Source organism: Schistocerca americana, chromosome 6 (genome assembly GCF_021461395.2).
Source record: "Schistocerca americana isolate TAMUIC-IGC-003095 chromosome 6, iqSchAmer2.1, whole genome shotgun sequence".
NCBI classification, from domain to species: domain Eukaryota; kingdom Metazoa; phylum Arthropoda; class Insecta; order Orthoptera; family Acrididae; genus Schistocerca; species Schistocerca americana.
In genome coordinates this window covers 320,277,612-320,297,380 of record NC_060124.1, presented here as the reverse complement: position 1 = coordinate 320,297,380, position 19,769 = coordinate 320,277,612, and the positions used below count along the sequence as shown (strand labels likewise).

At 44.1% G+C, this 19,769-nt stretch overlaps 1 protein-coding gene across 1 annotated transcript in view; it reads right to left on the bottom strand.

The window, feature by feature from the left end:
* The window catches only part of LOC124619547 (sodium-coupled monocarboxylate transporter 1-like), a 182,890-nt gene that overhangs the window by 66,303 nt on the left and 96,818 nt on the right, over positions 1-19,769 (bottom strand). Inside the window, exons 8-9 of the mRNA XM_047146017.1 lie at positions 17,860-18,000; positions 15,324-15,432 (exon numbers count right to left, since the gene is read on the bottom strand). Of these exons, the coding sequence (XP_047001973.1) occupies positions 15,324-15,432; positions 17,860-18,000 (250 nt within the window). The remainder of the gene's footprint in view (positions 1-15,323; positions 15,433-17,859; positions 18,001-19,769) is intronic.

Here is a 19,769-nt window from a genome sequence, read left to right as displayed (position 1 = left end):
TGCGGCAGGAAAAATATCCTTCACGAACGGAAACAACGACGACTGAAGAGAATTGTCCAACGTGACAGAAGTGCAACCCTTCCGCAAATTGCTGCAGGTTTCAATTCTGGGCCATCTACAAATGTTAACGCGCGAACCATTCAACGAAACATCATCGATATCGGGTTCCGGAGCCGAAGGCCCCCTTGGTGTAGCCTTGATAACTGCATGACACAAAGTTTCTCGCCTCGTCTGGGCCCGTCAACAACGACATTGGACTGTTGATGACTGGAAACATGTTGCCTGGTTGGACGAGTGAAATTATATAGAGCAAATGGACGGGTACGGGTATGAAAACAACCTCATGAATCCATGGACCCTGCAGGTCAGCAGGGGACTGTTCAAGCTGGTGGAGACTCTCTAATGGTGTGGGGCGGATGCAATTGGTGTGATACGGGACCCCTGATACGTCTAGATACGACTCTGACAGGTGACACGTACGTAAGCAACCCTATTACCTGCACCCATTCGTGCCCATTGTGCATGCCGACTGACTTGGGCAATTCCAGCAGGACCATGCGTCACCCCACACATCCAGAATTGCTACAGAGTGCCTTCAGGAACACTCTTCTGAGTTTAAGTACTCCCGCTGGTCAACAAACTCCCCAGACATCAACATTATTGAGCATATTTGGGATGCTCTGGAACTTGCTGTTCGGAAGAGATCTCCAGCCTCTCGTACTCTTCCGCATTTACGGACAACCCTGCACGATTTATGGTGTCAGTTCCCTCCAGCACTACTTCAGACATTAGTCAAGTCCGTGCCTCCGTACCACGTAGTGTTTCTGCACTTCCGCTTGCTCGCGACGGCCATCACGATATTAGGCAGGTGTACCAGTTTCTTTGGCTGTCCAGTGCATATGTTTATTTCACTGTTAAGTATCGTTTCAGTATAAAAATCTCAAGGGAAAGCTTGGGTGCACAAATGAGGTGTTATATCCTTATTCTGTTACTGTAAATTAAAAAGATACTTCAGTGAAAAATATGGGAAGGTGCAAGTAATATCGAAAGATATTAATAAATTTTTAAATATATATGAGTATACATAGTCTCACGCCTCGTTAATGTGTATACATTTCGCGGCGTGCGGTTACAGTTGTAGCGGTTTTTAAAGCTAAGTACTGACAAACTTGCTTGTGCACTGTTATACAGTTATTAAATTTAATAGTTGTCAATGGTGCTTCGTGCTGTTGGTGGCGAAATAACGATTTAATAAACTTTTGTAAAAGTTCGCTCGCTGTGTTTTTTAGAGTTTTCTGTGCGATGAAATTGTTTAGTAAATTTTGTGCTTTAGTTTTGGGCTGATGTTTCTTATTGTTTCTAGTGAAATATTCCACTAACAATGTCATTCACTGTTTTAACTTAGTTGAGTGTTCCAGTGGGCGCTTGAATTTTGGTTTTAGCTAATAAATTTTTTGAAGTTTTGTTGGTATTGGTATTGGTTGTCGTTTAGTAGTATTACAAAATGTTGTTGCTTTCTACGTAGAGAATTTCGAGACCGCTATTGTTAGTTATATAAATATTTTTACTGGTGTAACTGAACTTAGGTAATGTAGACGTTTAGTTTTCTTCCAGTAACTGTAAAATTTTACCATGAGTGAGAAATGTGAGCTGTGTCGTAAGTTTGTGAGTAGTAGGCTACGGTGTGGAATTTGTTCAAAGTACACTCCTGGAAATTGAAATAAGAACACCGTGAATTCATTGTCCCAGGAAGGGGAAACTTTATTGACACATTCCTGGGGTCAGATACATCACATGATCACACTGACAGAACCACAGGCACATAGACACAGGCAACAGAGCATGCACAATGTCGGCACTAATACAGTGTATATCCACCTTTCGCAGCAGTGCAGGCTGCTATTCTCCCATGGAGACGATCGTAGAGATGCTGGATGTAGTCCTGTGGAACGGCTTGCCATGCCATTTCCACCTGGCGCCTCAGTTGGACCAGCGTTCGTGCTGGACGTGCAGACCGCGTAAGACGACGCTTCATCCAGTCCCAAACATGCTCAATGGGGGACAGATCCGGAGATCTTGCTGGCCAGGGTAGTTGACTTACACCTTCTAGAGCACGTTGGGTGGCACGGGATACATGCGGACGTGCATTGTCCTGTTGGAACAGCAAGTTCCCTTGCCGGTCTAGGAATGGTAGAACGATGGGTTCGATGACGGTTTGGATGTACCGTGCACTATTCAGAGTCCCCTCGACGATCACCAGTGGTGTATGGCCAGTGTAGGAGATCGCTCCCCACACCATGATGCCGGGTCTTGGCCCTGTGTGCCTCGGTCGTATGTAGTCCTGATTGTGGCGCTCACCTGCACGGCGCCAAACACGTATACGACCATCATTGGCACCAAGGCAGAAGCGACTCACATCGCTGAAGACGGCACGTCTCCATTCGTCCCTCCATTCACGCCTGTCGCGACACTACTGGAGGCGGGCTGCACGATGTTGGGGCGTGAGCGGAAGACGGCCTAACGGTGTGCGGGACCGTAGCCCAGCTTCATGGAGACGGTTGAGAATGGTCCTCGCCGATACCCCAGGAGCAACAGTGTCGCTAATTTGCTGGGAAGTGGCGGTGCGGTCCCCTACGGCACTGCGTAGGATCCTACGGTCTTGGCGTGCATCCGTGCGTCGCTGCGGTCCGGTCCCAGGTCGACGGGCACGTGCACCTTCCGCCGACCACTGGCGACAACATCGATGTACTGTGGAGACCTCACGCCCCACGTGTTGAGCAATTCGGCGGTACGTCCACCCGGCCTCCCGCATGCCCACTATACGCCCTCGCTCAAAGTCCGTCAACTGCACATACGGTTCACGTCCACGCTGTCGCGGCATGCTACCAGTGTTAAAGACTGCGATGGAGCTCCGTATGCCACGGCAAACTGGCTGACACTGACGGCGGCGGTGCACAAATGCTGCGTAGCTAGTGCCATTCGACGGCCAACACCGCGGTTCCTGGTGTGTCCGCTGTGCCGTGCGTGTGATCATTGCTTGTACAGCCCTCTCGCAGTGTCCGGAGCGAGTTTGGTGGGTCTGACACACCGGTGTCAATGTGTTCTTTTTTCCATTTCCAGGAGTGTATTTTCGTAGGGCGGAATGGAGTGGGGAAGCCAGTGGGCATTCTAGCGAGATCATCTCCTGGGAATGTAGAATCTGTAGTAGAAATAAGTTAACAGAGGAGCTGGAGCGTAAGATCTGTGGCCTTCATGTCTAGTTACAATACGCAAAGGAGGAACTAGATAGATTGAGAAGGGTGAAGGGTGCTGGGGAATGGGAACTGGCAGTTGGCAAGAAGGCAGCTAAGGGGAGGAGGTATTCAGACAGTTATACTTTGCGTGTATGCAGTAAATTTGACCGACTGTCAGAGTTGATTGGAGAGGAGCCTCTTGTACCTGTTGTTGTAGGAAACATGTAGCAGTCCTCAGCAGTTAGGAGGCCTGAGTCAGTTGCAAAGCCTAACAGAAAGAAGAAGGTTCTGGGGTTTGAGTACTATGTCACCAGCATTATGAGGCCTAGTGCAGGGTTGGCACAGGATCAGGTAGTGGAGCAGGGTATAGTCTTGATAGGGGCGGGGAATATGATGTAGGTGATGACCTGGTAAAGATATCTACTCAAACTGGTGGCACTAATGTGCATTTCACGCAAATGTTTCAGCATCATGATCGGCCTCATCTTAAAGGGGCTGGAGAGGGCATTGATGGCAAAGGGCATGGGTCACATTGAAATGGTGCCAGTTGAGTCTATGAGTAGATCGGGTCTCACTCGGCATGGCCTGCACCTCAGTAGGTATGGGAAGAGGAGGCTGGCAAAGCTTATAGGCGACAGTGTAGTGGGTGGTCGTGGGATCAATCATGGAAAAGTTCCTGTAGTAGTTGGTGTTAGAGCTACACATTTTTTAGATTGAAGTCAGCTATAGATATACCCGCTTAAAGGAAGTCCCTCTGACTAACGAATCACCTTCAGAGGACGTCATGTTTCGAAGTAGAGAAGGAATTAGTATATTTCATCGAAATATAATAGGTATTAGAGATAAAGTTAGTGAACTGCTTGTAGACGTTGACTCTGAAATTATTGGTATATCGGAGCACCACTTAAATAATTTGACAATTTAGAGGCTTCCTTTACCAGGATACAGATTAGTTGGCTGTTTTTCAAGGAGTTCCTTGCGGAGTGGGGAAGTGGCCATGTACGAAAAAAGAGTATTCCATTTGAGTCCACAGACGTATCACGGCACTGTACTGAACAGATAGTTGAATGTTGTGAAGGGGCACTTGAATTCAGTGAAACTAAACATGTAATTATTGCTGTTTATAGTTCCCCTAACTCTGACTTCAGAGCATTTCTGCTCAAGCTAGAGAGGATTCTAGATTCACTTTATAGGAAGTACCAGAAACTAGTTATATGTGGTGACTTCAATATTACTTTTGTATATGATTGTGCAAGCAAACGATGTTGGTAGATCTCTTAAATTCATATGGTCTGATGCAGGCTGCATGTTTTCCAACTAGGGTGCAGGGGAAAAGTAGCACAGCCATAGACAATATTTTTTATTCATTCTTCATTAGTAGATGAGCATTCTGGTAGTAAAAGGGTGAATGGCCTTTCAAATCATGGTTCACAAATATTAACACTGAAAGGCTTTGTACTCAAACAAACGAAACAGATAATTACAAACCATGTAGGAAAGTTCACCCAATGGCAACAGACAGTTCTTTAAACCTAGTAAAGGAACAAGAATGGCAGGATGTTTATAGTGCTGATAATATAGATGACAAATATAATGCCTTTCTTAAAACATTTCTCATGCTCTTTGAGAGTTGCTTTCAATTAGAACGCTCTAAACAGGGTACTAGCAGAAAAAGGCAGCCTGGGTGGCTGAGTAGTGGGATATGGATCTCATGTAGAACAAAGCGGGAATAATATGAAAATGTTAGCAGTAGTGACAATCAAGCTACAGTAGCCCATTACAAACAGTATTGTAAGGTGCTTAATAATGTTATTTGGAAGGCAAAGAGTATGTGGTACGCAAATAGAATAACTAATTCACAGGATAAAATTAAAACCCTACAGTCAGTTGTGAAGGAAGTGTCTGGTCAGCAGCACAAGGTCGACGATACAAAGTCAGTTCGTAGGAAAAATATTTCTGTTACTGATAAATCAGATATATACACAGTATTTAACAATCATTTTCTAAATATTGCTGGAGCATTAGATAAAAATTTAGTTTCAGTAGGGAATCATATAATTCTCTTGGCAAATGCCTTTCCGATATTGATGTCTGAAATACTCCTCTGTGACACAGACAAGGGGGATATTGAGTCAATAATCAAATCACTGACTAAGGACTCTCATGGTTATGATAGGGTGCCTAGCAGAATATTAAAGTAGTGTGTTGCACATGTGACCCCTGTACTTACCCATATTTGTAATTTTTCCTTTAGGAATGATCGGTTTCCTGAAGGGTTAAAGTACTCAATGGAAAAGCTATTTTATAAAAATGGAGAAACTGATAATGTAGACAATTTTAGACCAATTTTTATGCCACCACTGTTTGCTATAGTTGGTTGGTTTGTGGGATTAAAGGGACAAGACTGCTACGGTCATCGGTCCCTGCTATAGTTACTGAAAATGCAGTGTATGTAAGTATAATTGATCATTTTATATCACATAATTTGTTATCAAATGTTCAGTTCGGCTTTAGAAGTCCTTTAACAACTGAAAATGCTAAATTATCTTTTCTCTGTGAGGTATTGGATGGGTTAAACAAAAGGTTCCCAACCCTAGGCATATTTTTTGATTTAACTAAGGCATGTGATTGTGTTGATCACAAAATGTTGCTCCAGAGGTTGGACCTCTACATAATAAGGGGAGTAGCTCACATTTGGTTCACCTCTTACTTTAACAACAAACAGCATTATTCACAGTGTTGAGAATGGCTGTGATGTGAGGGTCTGACTGGGGTATGGTCAAATTGTGTCCCAGGGATCAGTGTTGGGGGCACTCCTGTTCCTTATTTGTATATATGATATGCCCTCTAGTATTACAGTTAACTCTAAAATATTTCTGTTTGCTGATGACAGTAGCTTGGTAGTAAAGCATGTTGTGTGCAACATTGGCTCGGTTTGAAATAGTGCAGTTCTTGACATAAGTTCTTGCTTTCTAGAAAATAACCTAAGGTTCAGTTTGACAGTTTATACCACACAATTCAACAAAACCTGATGTTTTAATTTTATAGAATGGGCATGTGATTAGTGAAACTGAACAGTTCAAATTTCTATATGTTCAAATAGATAGAAAATTGTCGTGAAAAACCCATGTTCAGGATCATGTTAAATGCTGCCAATTTTACTATTCGAACGGTATCTGAAGTAAATTATCGTTCGACACGAAAAGTTGTCTCCTTTGCTTATGTCGTATGGTATTATATTTTGGGGGTAACTCTTCCCGTTCTAAAAGGATATTTTTGGCTCAGAAATGGGCGGTTCAGGGAATAAGTGGTGTATGTTCGCGAACCTCTTGTCGATCACTGTTCACTAGTCTGGGTATTTTAACATTGGCCTCTGAATATATATATATATATATATATATATATATATATATATATATATATATATATTCCTTACTGTCTTTTCTTGTTATCAATGTCAGCTTATTCCCAAGAATAAGCAACATTCACTCAGTTAATACACGGCAGAAATCAAACCTGCATTTGGATCGGACTTCCTTAACTCTTGCGCAAGTAAGGTAACCCAAGAATTCAAAAATCTTAACAGTAATCCACGCGCTTTCAAATCGAAACTGGAGAGTTTCCTCATTGGTCAAACCTTCTATTCTGTAGAGAAGTTCCTTGAAAAATTAAGCTGATTCTTATGTTATATTGTTCGTTGCGTTTACTTAAACTAATAGCTTAAGTTTTTTAGGTTCATAAATATTTTATTTTTCTGTGTTATTACATTTGTCTCGTAATTTCATGTACTGACTCATTCCACGACCTTGGAGATTTGCTCCTCATGTTAATCATACGGAACCTGACGAGTAAATAAATAAATAAACAAAAAAATCTGCAAGAAGCATTTACATGAACAAATTCAAATGTAAAAAAGGAAATTGTATTTTTAGGTTTCTTCCACCTTACATATAATTTCGTTTTCCTTGAAATCTTCTTGGAGCCAAACGAGTTCCCTTAAAAGTGAGAGATATGATTTTTCCATAGCGCTTACTGTCAAGTTTATAGAACCACATTCTGTGTCTTTGTTACTATCGGACATCCAGCATACTTCCGAGTGTAACATTGGAGAATAGGATTCAAATAGCATCATTCCTGAAAGAATTGTGATTCAGTAGTAGGCATGCAGTTACTTTCGTCATGTTTAAATTCATGTGATGCTGGGGAAATGTGTTTTTTGTACCAGTTTTCAGCGTATTTGAAAGCTACAAACTGTCCGATATGCAACTGTTCCCACAAAGTGTTTTCATCAGTTTTCATAGCAAGAGTGTTCCCATTGGCATTTGTTGGAGGTCTCTTCATTTGAAAGGTGATCGTAGACGTGACTAGGAGTGCACGGTGTGATCGCATTCCTGGACCTGCACTTACTAAGAAACATTAATGTGATTTGACCTGGGAAGAAACCATATTGTGTACATTGCCCATGTGAACAGTGCAACCATGTTCCCGATGTAACGGAACTCCCCCCTCACAAATTTAGAAGTTCAGGTCGCAGTGAATAGATTCAAGTTATCAGTTTCTCTAACTTCATGGAGCATTTTCAGAGTAGCATCTTCTGTTGCTGTCACAGAGCACATGATATGTATAGCGAGAAACGTTAAGGAGAGTAGTGGTGCAATTGCTGCACCAGAAGGCATAAGTGGTCAAAATATGTTACCTGAAAGCGTGAAACAAGACGGAGAGATATCTTACAAAAACAATAATTTTTCTAGGCTTTGTGTTAGGAAGAAAAGATTATGTTTCCGCAATGGTAAATAACAAGAAGATTGACATACAGAAAAGACTTATTTCAGTTAATCTGAAAGAGTCGTGCACAACGAAACCCACGGCGTTAGTATGTTCCTTGTTTCTTTGCAGGAGGTTAATCGTGTGAAGGTTTCTTGAAACACAGTTACAAATACAATAAAGACAGTTCAAATCATGCGTTCCTAGTCATTGCTGCTAATACCTTTCTAATGAAAAGAGTTCCAAGATATGCAAATGGGGGCACTGTTGCTGTGGAAGTTCATGAAAATGGTTTGTGAGAACAGCTCAAAGTCAGGCAGAATGTGGCTTTCAAATTCGGAGAAATCTGGTTCATAGGACACATTTCCCAGGCATCACATGAATTTAAAGTGTTGAGATTAACTACATGGCTACCGCTGAATAACAGTTTCTTTCAGGAATTACGCTGTTTCGGACCTCTTCTCCAATATTATGCGTATGTCCTCTAATAACAAAGACGCAGTGTGTGGTTCTATAAACTTGGTAATAAATGCTATGAAAAAATCATATCTCTTGCTCTTAAGTGAACTTATTTCGTTTTTGCATCAAGATGTCGAGGAAAACAAAGTTACATGCAAGGTGGAAGAGTTTAAAAGTACAATTTCCTTCTTTATATTTGAATTTATTTATGAAACCGTCCTTTGAAAAAAAATTTTTAGCTGTAAATAGTGGTATAAATTTAAAAAGCTACTAATGTCTCTCATTATAACTTGTACATTTTCTTATCTTTTGTTGGAGTATCTTTTAATTTACAGTAACAGAATAAGGATATATCAACTCATCTGTGCACCAAGCCTTTTTTAAATTTTTGCATTGAAAAGATAATTAACAGTGAAATACAACATATATACTGAGAAAAATGATTGCTAACGTTTCAGCTCTCACATGTTTACATTTATGACCTACAGACCAACCACAAATATTTTAGGAACTGTTTTTCAAAGAATATACATGGTTTTCATTTACCAGTGCCCTGTAGTGTTGAATGTGGATGGCATGCGTAAGTGGCGTTTTCTTTCTATTCTAACGAATAAAGATAGTTGGGATATTCATCTTTGCATCTCACATTGCTACCAGATGTATAAACATATCAACCTGAGATTCAACTGTCTACGTATCTCGTCCTACCTCCATCCCCCACACCCCAGGACTTTGAAATTTGTAATTAAACAAATGCAGTATTTTTATTTTTATTTTTTTTATTTTTATTTTTTATTTTTGCTATGGAATCATCTTCATGTGGAGGTAAGAATACAATGCTAAATCCTTTTCATTGTTATTCATACTTAATATCAGGACTGAAGAGCTACATACACAAGATGAGATCTCTATTGTTTCCCTGTGGGAAGTTCTGATTTTTTAAAAAATCACCAATTTAAAGAACAACATGGAAAAAGTGTCTTTCAGCATTTTTCACTAAAAATCTGAATGGTATATTCATCTTGTTATACATTATACCAGCTTAATGGTCTACATGCTAGAAGTTAAAAAAAAAGTTATGTTTGTAGGTCAACTCATTACTGAGCAGCACGTCTCCGAAAATGGGGAGACTGGTGCCTGACTAATGACTGGGTACACACCCTTGAGTTTTCAAAGCTGAATCTGTCAACAGCGGTTAAAGATAGGACAGTGCTATTTGGTAGTTCTACTATTTAAACATGTAGGTGTTCATGAACCAAATACACTCCTGGAAATTGAAATAAGAACACCGTGAATTCATTGTCCCAGGAAGGGGAAACTTTATTGACACATTCCTGGGGTCAGATACATCACATGATCACACTGACAGAACCACAGGCACATAGACACAGGCAACAGAGCATGCACAATGTCGGCACTAGTACAGTGTATATCCACCTTTCGCAGCAATGCAGGCTGCTATTCTCCAATGGAGACGATCGTAGAGATGCTGGATGTAGTCCTGTGGAACGGCTTGCCATGCCATTTCCACCTGGCGCCTCGGTTGGACCAGCGTTCGTGCTGGACATGCAGACCGCGTGAGACGACGCTTCATCCGGTCCCAAACATGCTCAATGGGGGACAGATCCGGAGATCTTGCTGGCCAGGGTAGTTGACTTACACCTTCTAGAGCACGTTGGGTGGCACGGGATACATGCGGACGTGCATTGTCCTGTTGGAACAGCAAGTTCCCTTGCCGGTCTAGGAATGGTAGAACGAGGGTTCGATGACGGTTTGGATGTACCGTGCACTATTCAGTGTCCCCTCGACGATCACCAGTGGTGTACGGCCAGTGTAGGAGATCGCTCCCCACACCATGATGCCGGGTGTTGGCCCTGTGTGCCTCGGTCGTATGCAGTCCTGATTGTGGCGCTCACCTGCACGGCGCCAAACACGCATACGACCATCATTGGCACCAAGGCAGAAGCGACTCTCATCGCTGAAGACGACACGTCTCCATTCGTCCCTCCATTCACGCCTGTCGCGACACCACTGGAGGCGGGCTGCACGATGTTGGGGCGTGAGCGGAAGACGGCCTAACGGTGTGCAGGACCGTAGCCCAGCTTCATGGAGACGGTTGCGAATGGTCCTCGCCGATACCCCAGGAGCAACAGTGTCCCTAATTTGCTGGGAAGTGGCGGTGCGGTCCCCTACGGCACTGCGTAGGATCCTACGGTCTTGGCGTGCATCCGTGCGTCGCTGCGGTCCGGTCCCAGGTCGACGGGCACGTGCACCTTCCGCCGACCACTGGCGACAACATCGATGTACTGTGGAGACCTCACGCCCCACGTGTTGAGCAATTCGGCGGTACGTCCACCCGGCCTCCCGCATGCCCACTATACGCCCTCGCTCAAAGTCCGTCAACTGCACATACGGTTCACGTCCACGCTGTCGCGGCATGCTACCAGTGTTAAAGACTGCGATGGAGCTCCGTATGCCACGGCAAACTGGCTGACACTGACGGCGGCGGTGCACAAATGCTGCGCAGCTAGCGCCATTCGACGGCCAACACCGCGGTTCCTGGTGTGTCCGCTGTGCCGTGCGTGTGATCATTGCTTGTACAGCCCTCTTGCAGTGTCCGGAGCAAGTATGGTGGGTCTGACACACCGGTGTCAATGTGTTCTTTTTTCCATTTCCAGGAGTGTATGACCAAAATCTGAAATTGTCATCTTATGATCCACCAATGATTTTATACGGAATGATCCTGTATTATTTTTCGTCAAATATGGTTTAATGATGTTCAGCAGGTCCGAAATGCATGTTTCAGTTACGTGTTCCTGACATTGTCAGCCTTGGGGTGATCTGAAAATATGAAAACTGAAGAAAACATCATAAGCTGAGAACGCTAAAGAAAGCATTTTGCTGGGTGACCGGTTTCGACAGAGCTATAATGTCATCATTGGATCTTATGCTTTAAAATTTTGTTCAACATATTGTCCGTCGGGGTTGCAAGAGGTCCACATCGGAAATGCCCCTCCCAGTACCATGAAGATCACTAAACATCGACATGTCACATATAAAATAAACTGGCCAAGTAATAAGAAGATCTTCTAGCGGTCTTCACACAGTCATCGTTTCAGTCATTGTTAAATAACTCCAGCGTAGCTTTTTAAGTAGCAGAGCGTGTGTAAATTTCTTCTTTTGCATTAATCATTTCTTTGCCCACAGCTTTTCTCGTCTTGTTTTCGACTTGTTAGCTCTAAAACAGCCAAGGTAACTCGCTGTTTTAGTGTTTGTGTAATTCCAAGTGGATTCTTGTAGAACATAACCTTACTGAACTTAACTATATACAAATCACAACGAGCATTGGGAACGGGACGGCGCTGGAATAGCTCAGTGCAATCGATCGGGACGTGGGTAGCCTGCCACGAAATTAATCGGTTGGTCGGTCGGCCGATAAATTGGTGCATGTATAGGCCGGTTCGGTAAGGCCGTATACACACCGACCCCGCTTGGACGTCAAATCGTGCTGCTCTGCGCAACAATGTACAGTGTCGGTACGTCAAAGGAAATCGTTCATTCGTGTGGAGCTCTGTTTGGACAGCATTTCTCGTTTTCCACTGTTATTCAAGAGGGCGGTGCACACCGCAAGTTTGCTGCACAGCTGCGAACGCTCTTGTTCCTTCTCCGTAGTTCTGTTCCGCTCAGCGCTATTTTGCACTTCTCTGCTTCGTGCTTTCTTGTGCGACGCCATGCGGAACGTCGGCTGTGGAAGCGGCTTTAGGCTGCGAGAAAATTTTAAATCTGACAGATGCGTGTTGGCAGGCTTTTGTTTAGATCCCACCATAGTAAAGTAATCCAGAGCTTTTGTGAGACCTTTCTTACGTCTTTTTATGATTATCAATAATTGTTTCATCCTAAGTGAGTGCATTATTCAGTGAATTCTGGGAACAATAAAAGTTTTACCTTTTTTGTTATTCCAAGGTTATACGAGGGGCGTTCATTGAGCAATACAACACTTTTTTTTTCGACCAGTTCCAGTCGAAAATTGGGGAATTTTTTTGTGAGACATTCCGCTTCAGCCCCTGTAGTTTCATGAGCTTCCGATAGGTTGCGGCGCTATACGTAGGCTTCAAAATAGCGTCTGTAACGGAGGTGTGCTCCAAACAGAGCATTGCAGATATTCTTAGGCGCTTTCAGAATGTCTACGTAGACCCCATTGTATCGAGGTCGTGCAAACCTGTCCGATCTCCAGCGTGCCTGTCGCCCGCACGCAGTTGTGACTCCTGTAACGCTGGAACGTGCGGACGCTCTCAATCAAGGTGATCGTCGAATCACGATCACCACGCTGCACAACAGGACGTCTCTGTTAGAAGTGCTGCCTCATCCACACTCGGCCGGCATTTGGGATATTCAAAGGTGTTTGCCTGAAGGCATCTCGCTCCTTCTGACTTCCATTTGTTTGGCCCAATAAAGGAAGCACTCTGTGGAAGGAGTACGTGGACAATAGGGACGTTACTGATGCAGCAAGACGTTGGTTCCAACGTCGGCCAATGGAGTTGTGCCATGCAGACATACAGGCCTGCCAGTAAGGTGGCGAAGGTCGTCGCATTGAATAGGGGTTGTTTAAAATTAGGATTTTGTAGCCAAAATAGTGGGGAACAATGAGGTGTACTGGAATATCAAATGAAACCAACATGCTTTCAGAAAAAAATGCGTTTCATTACTTACTGAAACCCCTTGTATATTAGAGATATTTCACTTGAAACATGTATGAGCCGTGCCGCAGCTCGGGTTGGTGCCGTTTGTGGGTTTCCACCCTCTGTTGGAGGCCAGTCCGTATCATTTAGTTGGCATGGTTGCGGTTGTTTGTCTTCTTCTCCTCTTGACTGGCGCCACTCGTTTCGCAAGCGTTGCCTGTCCGCTGGTGGCAGCAGCGTCGGTTATCGATATGTAGTAACTGTTGCCCTATCTTTAGGGCGACGTCGTTGTTTTTCCGTGTTGTGTCAGTTCGGTTGGGGACTCAAGAGGAGACAGGTCTGCGCAGTGCGATAACACGCCGGGACCGCTGGCGACGCTCATGGATTGCTGAATGGAAGGGCTGTGGTCACGTGGATGCACGACCTCATCGTAAACCAAGTCCTGCAGGCTTTAAGATGAGTGCATTTCAATTCAAGTAGAGAAACCTCCACCATTGTGACATCTCGCGATTCTCCAGTGACTTGGGTTCGGGTTGCTGCTCGAGTGTCGCCGAGGCGAAGAGCAGCGAGAGGAGTGCTTGGGGAAAGCTGATCTGATTAGCTTTCCTCGCCTTTTTATTACTATTTACTGCGTTCAGTCTGTTACAATTTGTTAAGTACAGCCAGCGGTATTTGTCCCTGCCTGGTGGCTGCCAGCGGCCCCGTTTCCTGCCCTGGGGGTTAGTGTATGTAATGGCAATGTATGTTTCCTCGCCTTGCCGCTGCATTCTTGATTCTAGGCCGTTTGTGATTCTTCTACTCTGGTGGTAGTGACTCCTTTCTCGTTCGAGCGCTCTAAGCACAGTAATATGGGGGCGTAGTGCAGTCCGCTGGTTCCGGCTTTGGCGTGTTGTTCCATTCTTGCATTTGATTTATTGGACGTCGGGTAGCTTTAGCAAGATTGTCATTAGTGATTCGTTAGACTGCCACTAGTCTGAGTTACCATTGTGTGAAGGAAATGCAACTCTTGGCTGCCTATCTCATCGCTGCGGAAGTGTTTGTTGCCGGGTCTTCTCAGAGGTCGATTCCTGGAGCACCATCTGTGACTGGTCCTTGTAATGACTACATTAAAGGTTATGTATGTCTGGTTAACAGTTACAGTCACCTTCTGGACTAAATCTAGCAGTGTAAGGGTTGTGTTACAAGGTTATCATCATCTTATTTCACCCATTTAGTGGTCAGTTGCTTGTTTCTTTTAATTAACCTTTGCGTGTATTTCTGTTTAACAGCAGGTTTCTAAAATTTTTGTATAATTGCCGTTACTGTCGTGAAAGGCCTTCAGCCGTGATTGTGGTCACTTGCTTTGAAAAAAAAGAATTCGATACTCCTATTTTAGCAGTAAGCCTTAAAAACTTATTTACTGCCATTCCTGACATCTGATACCTTCTGCTGTTTTTGTGGCCACTTACTTTTTAATGTTGCGATACCTGTAAGTTGTAATTGCAGTGCCGGCCAGGGTGGCCGAGCTGTACTAGGCGCTACAGTCTGGAACCGCGCAAGGGCTACGGTCGCAGGTTCGAATCCTACCTCGGGCATGAATGTGTGTGATGTCCTTAGGTTAGTTAGGTTTAAGTAGTTAATTGATTGCCATTCTTGGCGTGTAAAGCCTTCAGCCATGATCAAATTGGCTTTTTTTTAAAAATAATAACTGTATCTTTTTTAGTGATTTGCTAAACTGTAACGCACTGAAAACACTATTATTTACACAGCTGATTATTCCTTCATTAATAATGTGTGATAATTTCTTATTTATTGTTGAGTCTGGATTTACTGTTTTAAAAATAAATGTGTGTAACTGTAAAAGGCAACCAATACCAACTGATTACGGCCCCGTCCACAATCGTATCCGAATCCTGCTTTCCATTGACTAACAGGTTTCAGTGTCAGGTTTAATTCACTTATCACATAGCTTGATAAATTCAGCTAAAACGTGAAACATGAGCTATTTTTGTCAGTAAAGTTTTCTCGTAGAAGTAATACTGGGAGGGTTGCTGTTGCTTTACAGGAGCTACTCAGTTACAGGACAGTGTCAGTTTACAAAACGTGTTTTTTACTATTTACACTTTCTGTCTCTAAATATGACCCTCTCATGAGCCCGAAGCAACTACTGGTATAGGTGACAAAGCAAGACACAGAATCTGGCAAATACCTTGGTGGTGAGTGGATCACAGTCGAAATATTTGGCGAAGATGAGTAGGCCGCTGTAGATGCTCATCAGGACGAGGGATATCGCCCCCACAGTGAAGATGCACACAGCTCTGCACAGAAATTACAAACAGTTGCTAGAGCACACACATGGTGTTTCACAAGACGTGAAGAGAGGAGGCTTACAAATCATACCCTTTTTCTTCTCCAATACTCTCACTGACCCTCTCCATATCTGTATCACTAAATGGATAAAAAGGTAACCAGGTCCCGTTACAGGATGTCTGTCTAACGGCTTCCAGGATCAATGAAATGTTAATTTTCAGAATTTCATATAATTTTTGACCGACTTTAAAAATTAAAAAGGCTGTCACAACTTACTCATAAAGAGCTAACAGTACCAAGGCATTTTCCATAACGCGCATTACCAAGGTGGGCCCCACCCCAAAAATTGTAATAAATAAAATTTGTTTTGTTGTATTATATCATAGGATGATCTTACGTGAAAGATTTACCACAATAATTCAAATATTAAAGTTATAAAGTGTGTGTATGTCTTGAGGCAGCTTAACTCACAGTGTGCAAAATACCCAGACTGTATTATATTATTGTTAAATGCATTTTCACCATCAGCTGCTTATATTTCTACCTTACTGTCTGCCGGTTTCAATCGTGGACCATCTTCACAGGATATCTACCAAAAGCACACATTTCATGGGCTCTTCATTCACCTGCGCTTTAGGCTATTTTGTAACATTTGAAGTCAAACGTCCCGTTTCTGGAAATGCTCTGTCAAGTGACAAATACACTACTGGCCATTAAAATTGCTACACCACGAAGATGACGTGCTGCAGACGATAAATGTAATCGACAGGAAGAATATACTGCGATATGCTAATGATTAGCTTTTCAGAGCATTCACACAAGGTTGGCGCCGGTGGCGACACCTACAACTTGCTGACGCGAGGAAAGTTTCCAACTGGTTTCTCATGCACAAACAGCAGTTGACCGGTGTTGCCTGGTGAAACGTTGTTCTGATGCCTCGTGAAAGGAGGAGAAATGCGTACCATCACGTTTCCGACTTTGATAAAGGTCGGATTGTAGCCTATCGCGATTGCGATTTATCGTATCGCGACATTGCTACTCGCTTTGGTCGAGATCCAATGACTGTTAGCAGAATATGGAATCGGTGGGTTCAGGAGGGTAATACGGAAAGCCGTGCTGGATCCCAACGGCCTCGTATCACTAGCAGTCGAGATGACAGGCATCTTACCCGCATGGCTGTAAAGGATCGTGCAACCACGTCCTGATCCCTTAGTCAACAGATAGGGACGTTTGCAAGACAACAACCATCTGCACGACCAGTTCGACGACGTTTGCAGCAGCATGGACTGTCAGCTCGGAGACCATGTCTGCGGTTACCCTTGACGCTGCATCACAGACAGGAGCGCCTGCGACGAACCTGGGTGCACGAATGGCAAAATGTCATTTTTTCGGATGAATCCAGGTTCTGTTTACAGAATCATGATGGTTGCATCCGTGTTTGGCGACATTGCGGTGAACTCACATTGGAAGCGTGTATTCGTCACCGCCATACTGGCGTATCACCCGGGGTGATGATATGTGGTGCCATTGGTTACACGTCTCGGTCACCTCTTGTTCGCACTGACGGCACTTTGAACAGCGGACTTTACATTTCAGATGTGTTACGACCCGTGGCTCTACCCTTTATTCGATCCCTGCGAAACCCTACATTTTAGCAGGATAATGCACGACCGCAGGTTGCAGGTCCTGTACGGGCCTTTGTGGATACAGAAAATGTTCGACTGCTGCCCTGGCCAGCACATTCTCCAGATCTCTGGTCTGGTCGTCTAATAAGAAGCTCTTCTAGTGATCTTCACACAGTTATCGTTTCAGTCGTTGTTAAATAACTCCAGCGTAGCTTTTTAAGTAGCAGAGCGTGTGTAAATTTCTTCTTTTGCATTAATCATTTCTTTGCCCACAGCTTTCTCTCGTCACAATAAGCCAGTCACTACCCTTGATGAACTGTGGTATCGTGCTGAAGCTGCATAGGCAGCTGTACCTGTACACACTATCCATGCTCTGTTTGACTCAATGCCCAGGCTATCAAGGCCGTTATTAAGGTCAGAGGTGGTTGCTCTGGGTACTGATTTCTCAGGATCTATGCACCCAAATTGCGTGAAAATGTAATCACATGTCAGTTCTAGTATAATATATTTGTCCAATGAATACCTCTTTATTATCTGCATATTTCCTTGGTGTTGCAATTTTAATGGCCAGTAGTGTACATATTGTATTGTGTGTTGTGTGTATTGAAACCGGGGATCTAGAAGTGACGGAGAGGCTTCGTCCCACCGTAGCCCTCAGTGGTTCACAACCCCACGACAGGCCACAACAGTCCACCCACCCCACCACCGCCCCATACCGAACCCAGGGTTATTGTGCGGTTCGGCCCGCAGATAATGGAATGACTGTGATCGATTAGTCAAATATTCTGTGAGACAGTCACACATACTCACATGTTGGCCTTGGTGAGCGTGGGCAGTGCGAGGTAGCGCTGCATCATGATCTGGTGGACGCCCGCTATGAAGAGCCAGTGTATGGCGCCTCCCAGCAGCAGGCTGGGTAGCGCCTGGCGCACCGTGGGGTCCAGGTCCAGTCTGTAAGTAAGGTAAACTGACTGCTCTCTGTCGCTGAGCTTGCAATAAGAAGAAAACAAATACAAATATAAAAGGATCGGCAAAGGTGGAACTTCACGTCTTCTTCGAGAAAACTGATTTTATTACAGGCTGTCAGTTATTGAACTATATGAAAAAAAATTCGTAAATTAGTTACAAACTACGGCTTTCAGACACTTAATTCGACACAAAAAACGTTGAATAAACATCATTACTACAGGTAGGACGGGAGAGGAAGCTGATGGAGTACGTCGAATACCTAGGTAACTGAGCAGGATATAGGTTCCAAGTGCTGCTATAAGATGAACGGGTTGGCGCTGAAGAGGAATTTGGGCGGGCCACATCAAACCAGTCGGCACACTGATGACCCCCCCCCCCAAAAAAAAGGTCACTACAGATATTCGGATTTAGGTTATGACATGTTCGATATGCCTGCCGTCATTGACGATGATGTGGCGCACATGAAGAGTGAAATTCTGAATGGCCCACTCAAGTCTCGGAATATCGATGCTGTCGATGACCTCCTGAATGTCTATTTTCTGCTGAGCAGTTTTTTTGGGGTTATTGCTGAACACCTTGTCTTAATATAGCCCCACAAAAAGAAGTCGTATGTGTTCATATCCACAGAATATGGCGGCCAATCGAGGCCCATTCCAGTCGCCTCTGGGCACCCCACAGCCAGAATGCGTCCCCCAAAGTGCTCCTCCAGGACATCAATCACTTTCCTAACCGGTAGTTGTGACCGAGCGGTTCTAGGCGCTTCAGCCTGGAACCGCGCTACTGCTACGGTCGCAGGTTCGAATCCTGCCTCTGGCATGGATGTGTGTTATGTCCTTAGGTTAGTTACGTTTAAGTAGTTCTAAGTCTAGGGGACTGATGACCTCAGATGTTAGGTCCGATAGTGCTTAGAGCCATTTTCACTTTCCTGCTTCGATGGGGTTGAGCTCCGTCATGTATGAGCCACATATTATCGAAATCAGTGTCACTTTGGATAATGAGGAAGAAATCACCTTCCAAAACCTTCACGTACCTTTTGGTAGTCGCGGTTCCATCAAGGAATATCGCACCGATTATTCTGTGACTGGACATTGCAAACCACAGTCACTCGTTGACGGTGAAGAGATTTCTCGATCGCAATATGCAGATCCTCAGTCCCCCAAATGCGCCTGTTCTGCTAATTGACGAACCCATCCAAATGAAAGTGGGCTTCGTCGCTAAACCAAACCATTCATGCGTGTACTAATATCCAACATGCCCCGCGGCCAATCGTGGAGTTTGAACTTCCTAGTGCAAACCGTTCAGAAGTTATAACGATTTTATTTCATATAGCTCTATAATCGTCAGCCTGTACAAACATCACTACTACAGGTGGGACGGGAAATCATACGGATGGAGTAGGTTAAATATCTAGGTGACGGAGCAGAGCCAAACACCTCTCAAAAAGAAGCCCTTGCATCACAGACCAGAAAAGTAATACCAGTCGGCCTATATTAACAAATATCTATGGAGGTAATCCAAGTAAAGGTGCGAGTAATTGTGTCGTCACCCTCTCTCTATTCGTTTAGTCGGTTCCGACTCTTCGTGACCCCATGAACCAAATCACGCCACTTTTTCCTGTCTTGCACTGTCTCCCGTAGACCTTCCAGGTTGGAACACATTGCTTCTGTGATGCCATCGATCCATCTCATCCTCTGACGTCCTCTTCTTCTAGTTCCTTCAATCTTCCCCTGCATTAATGTTTTTTCCAGCGA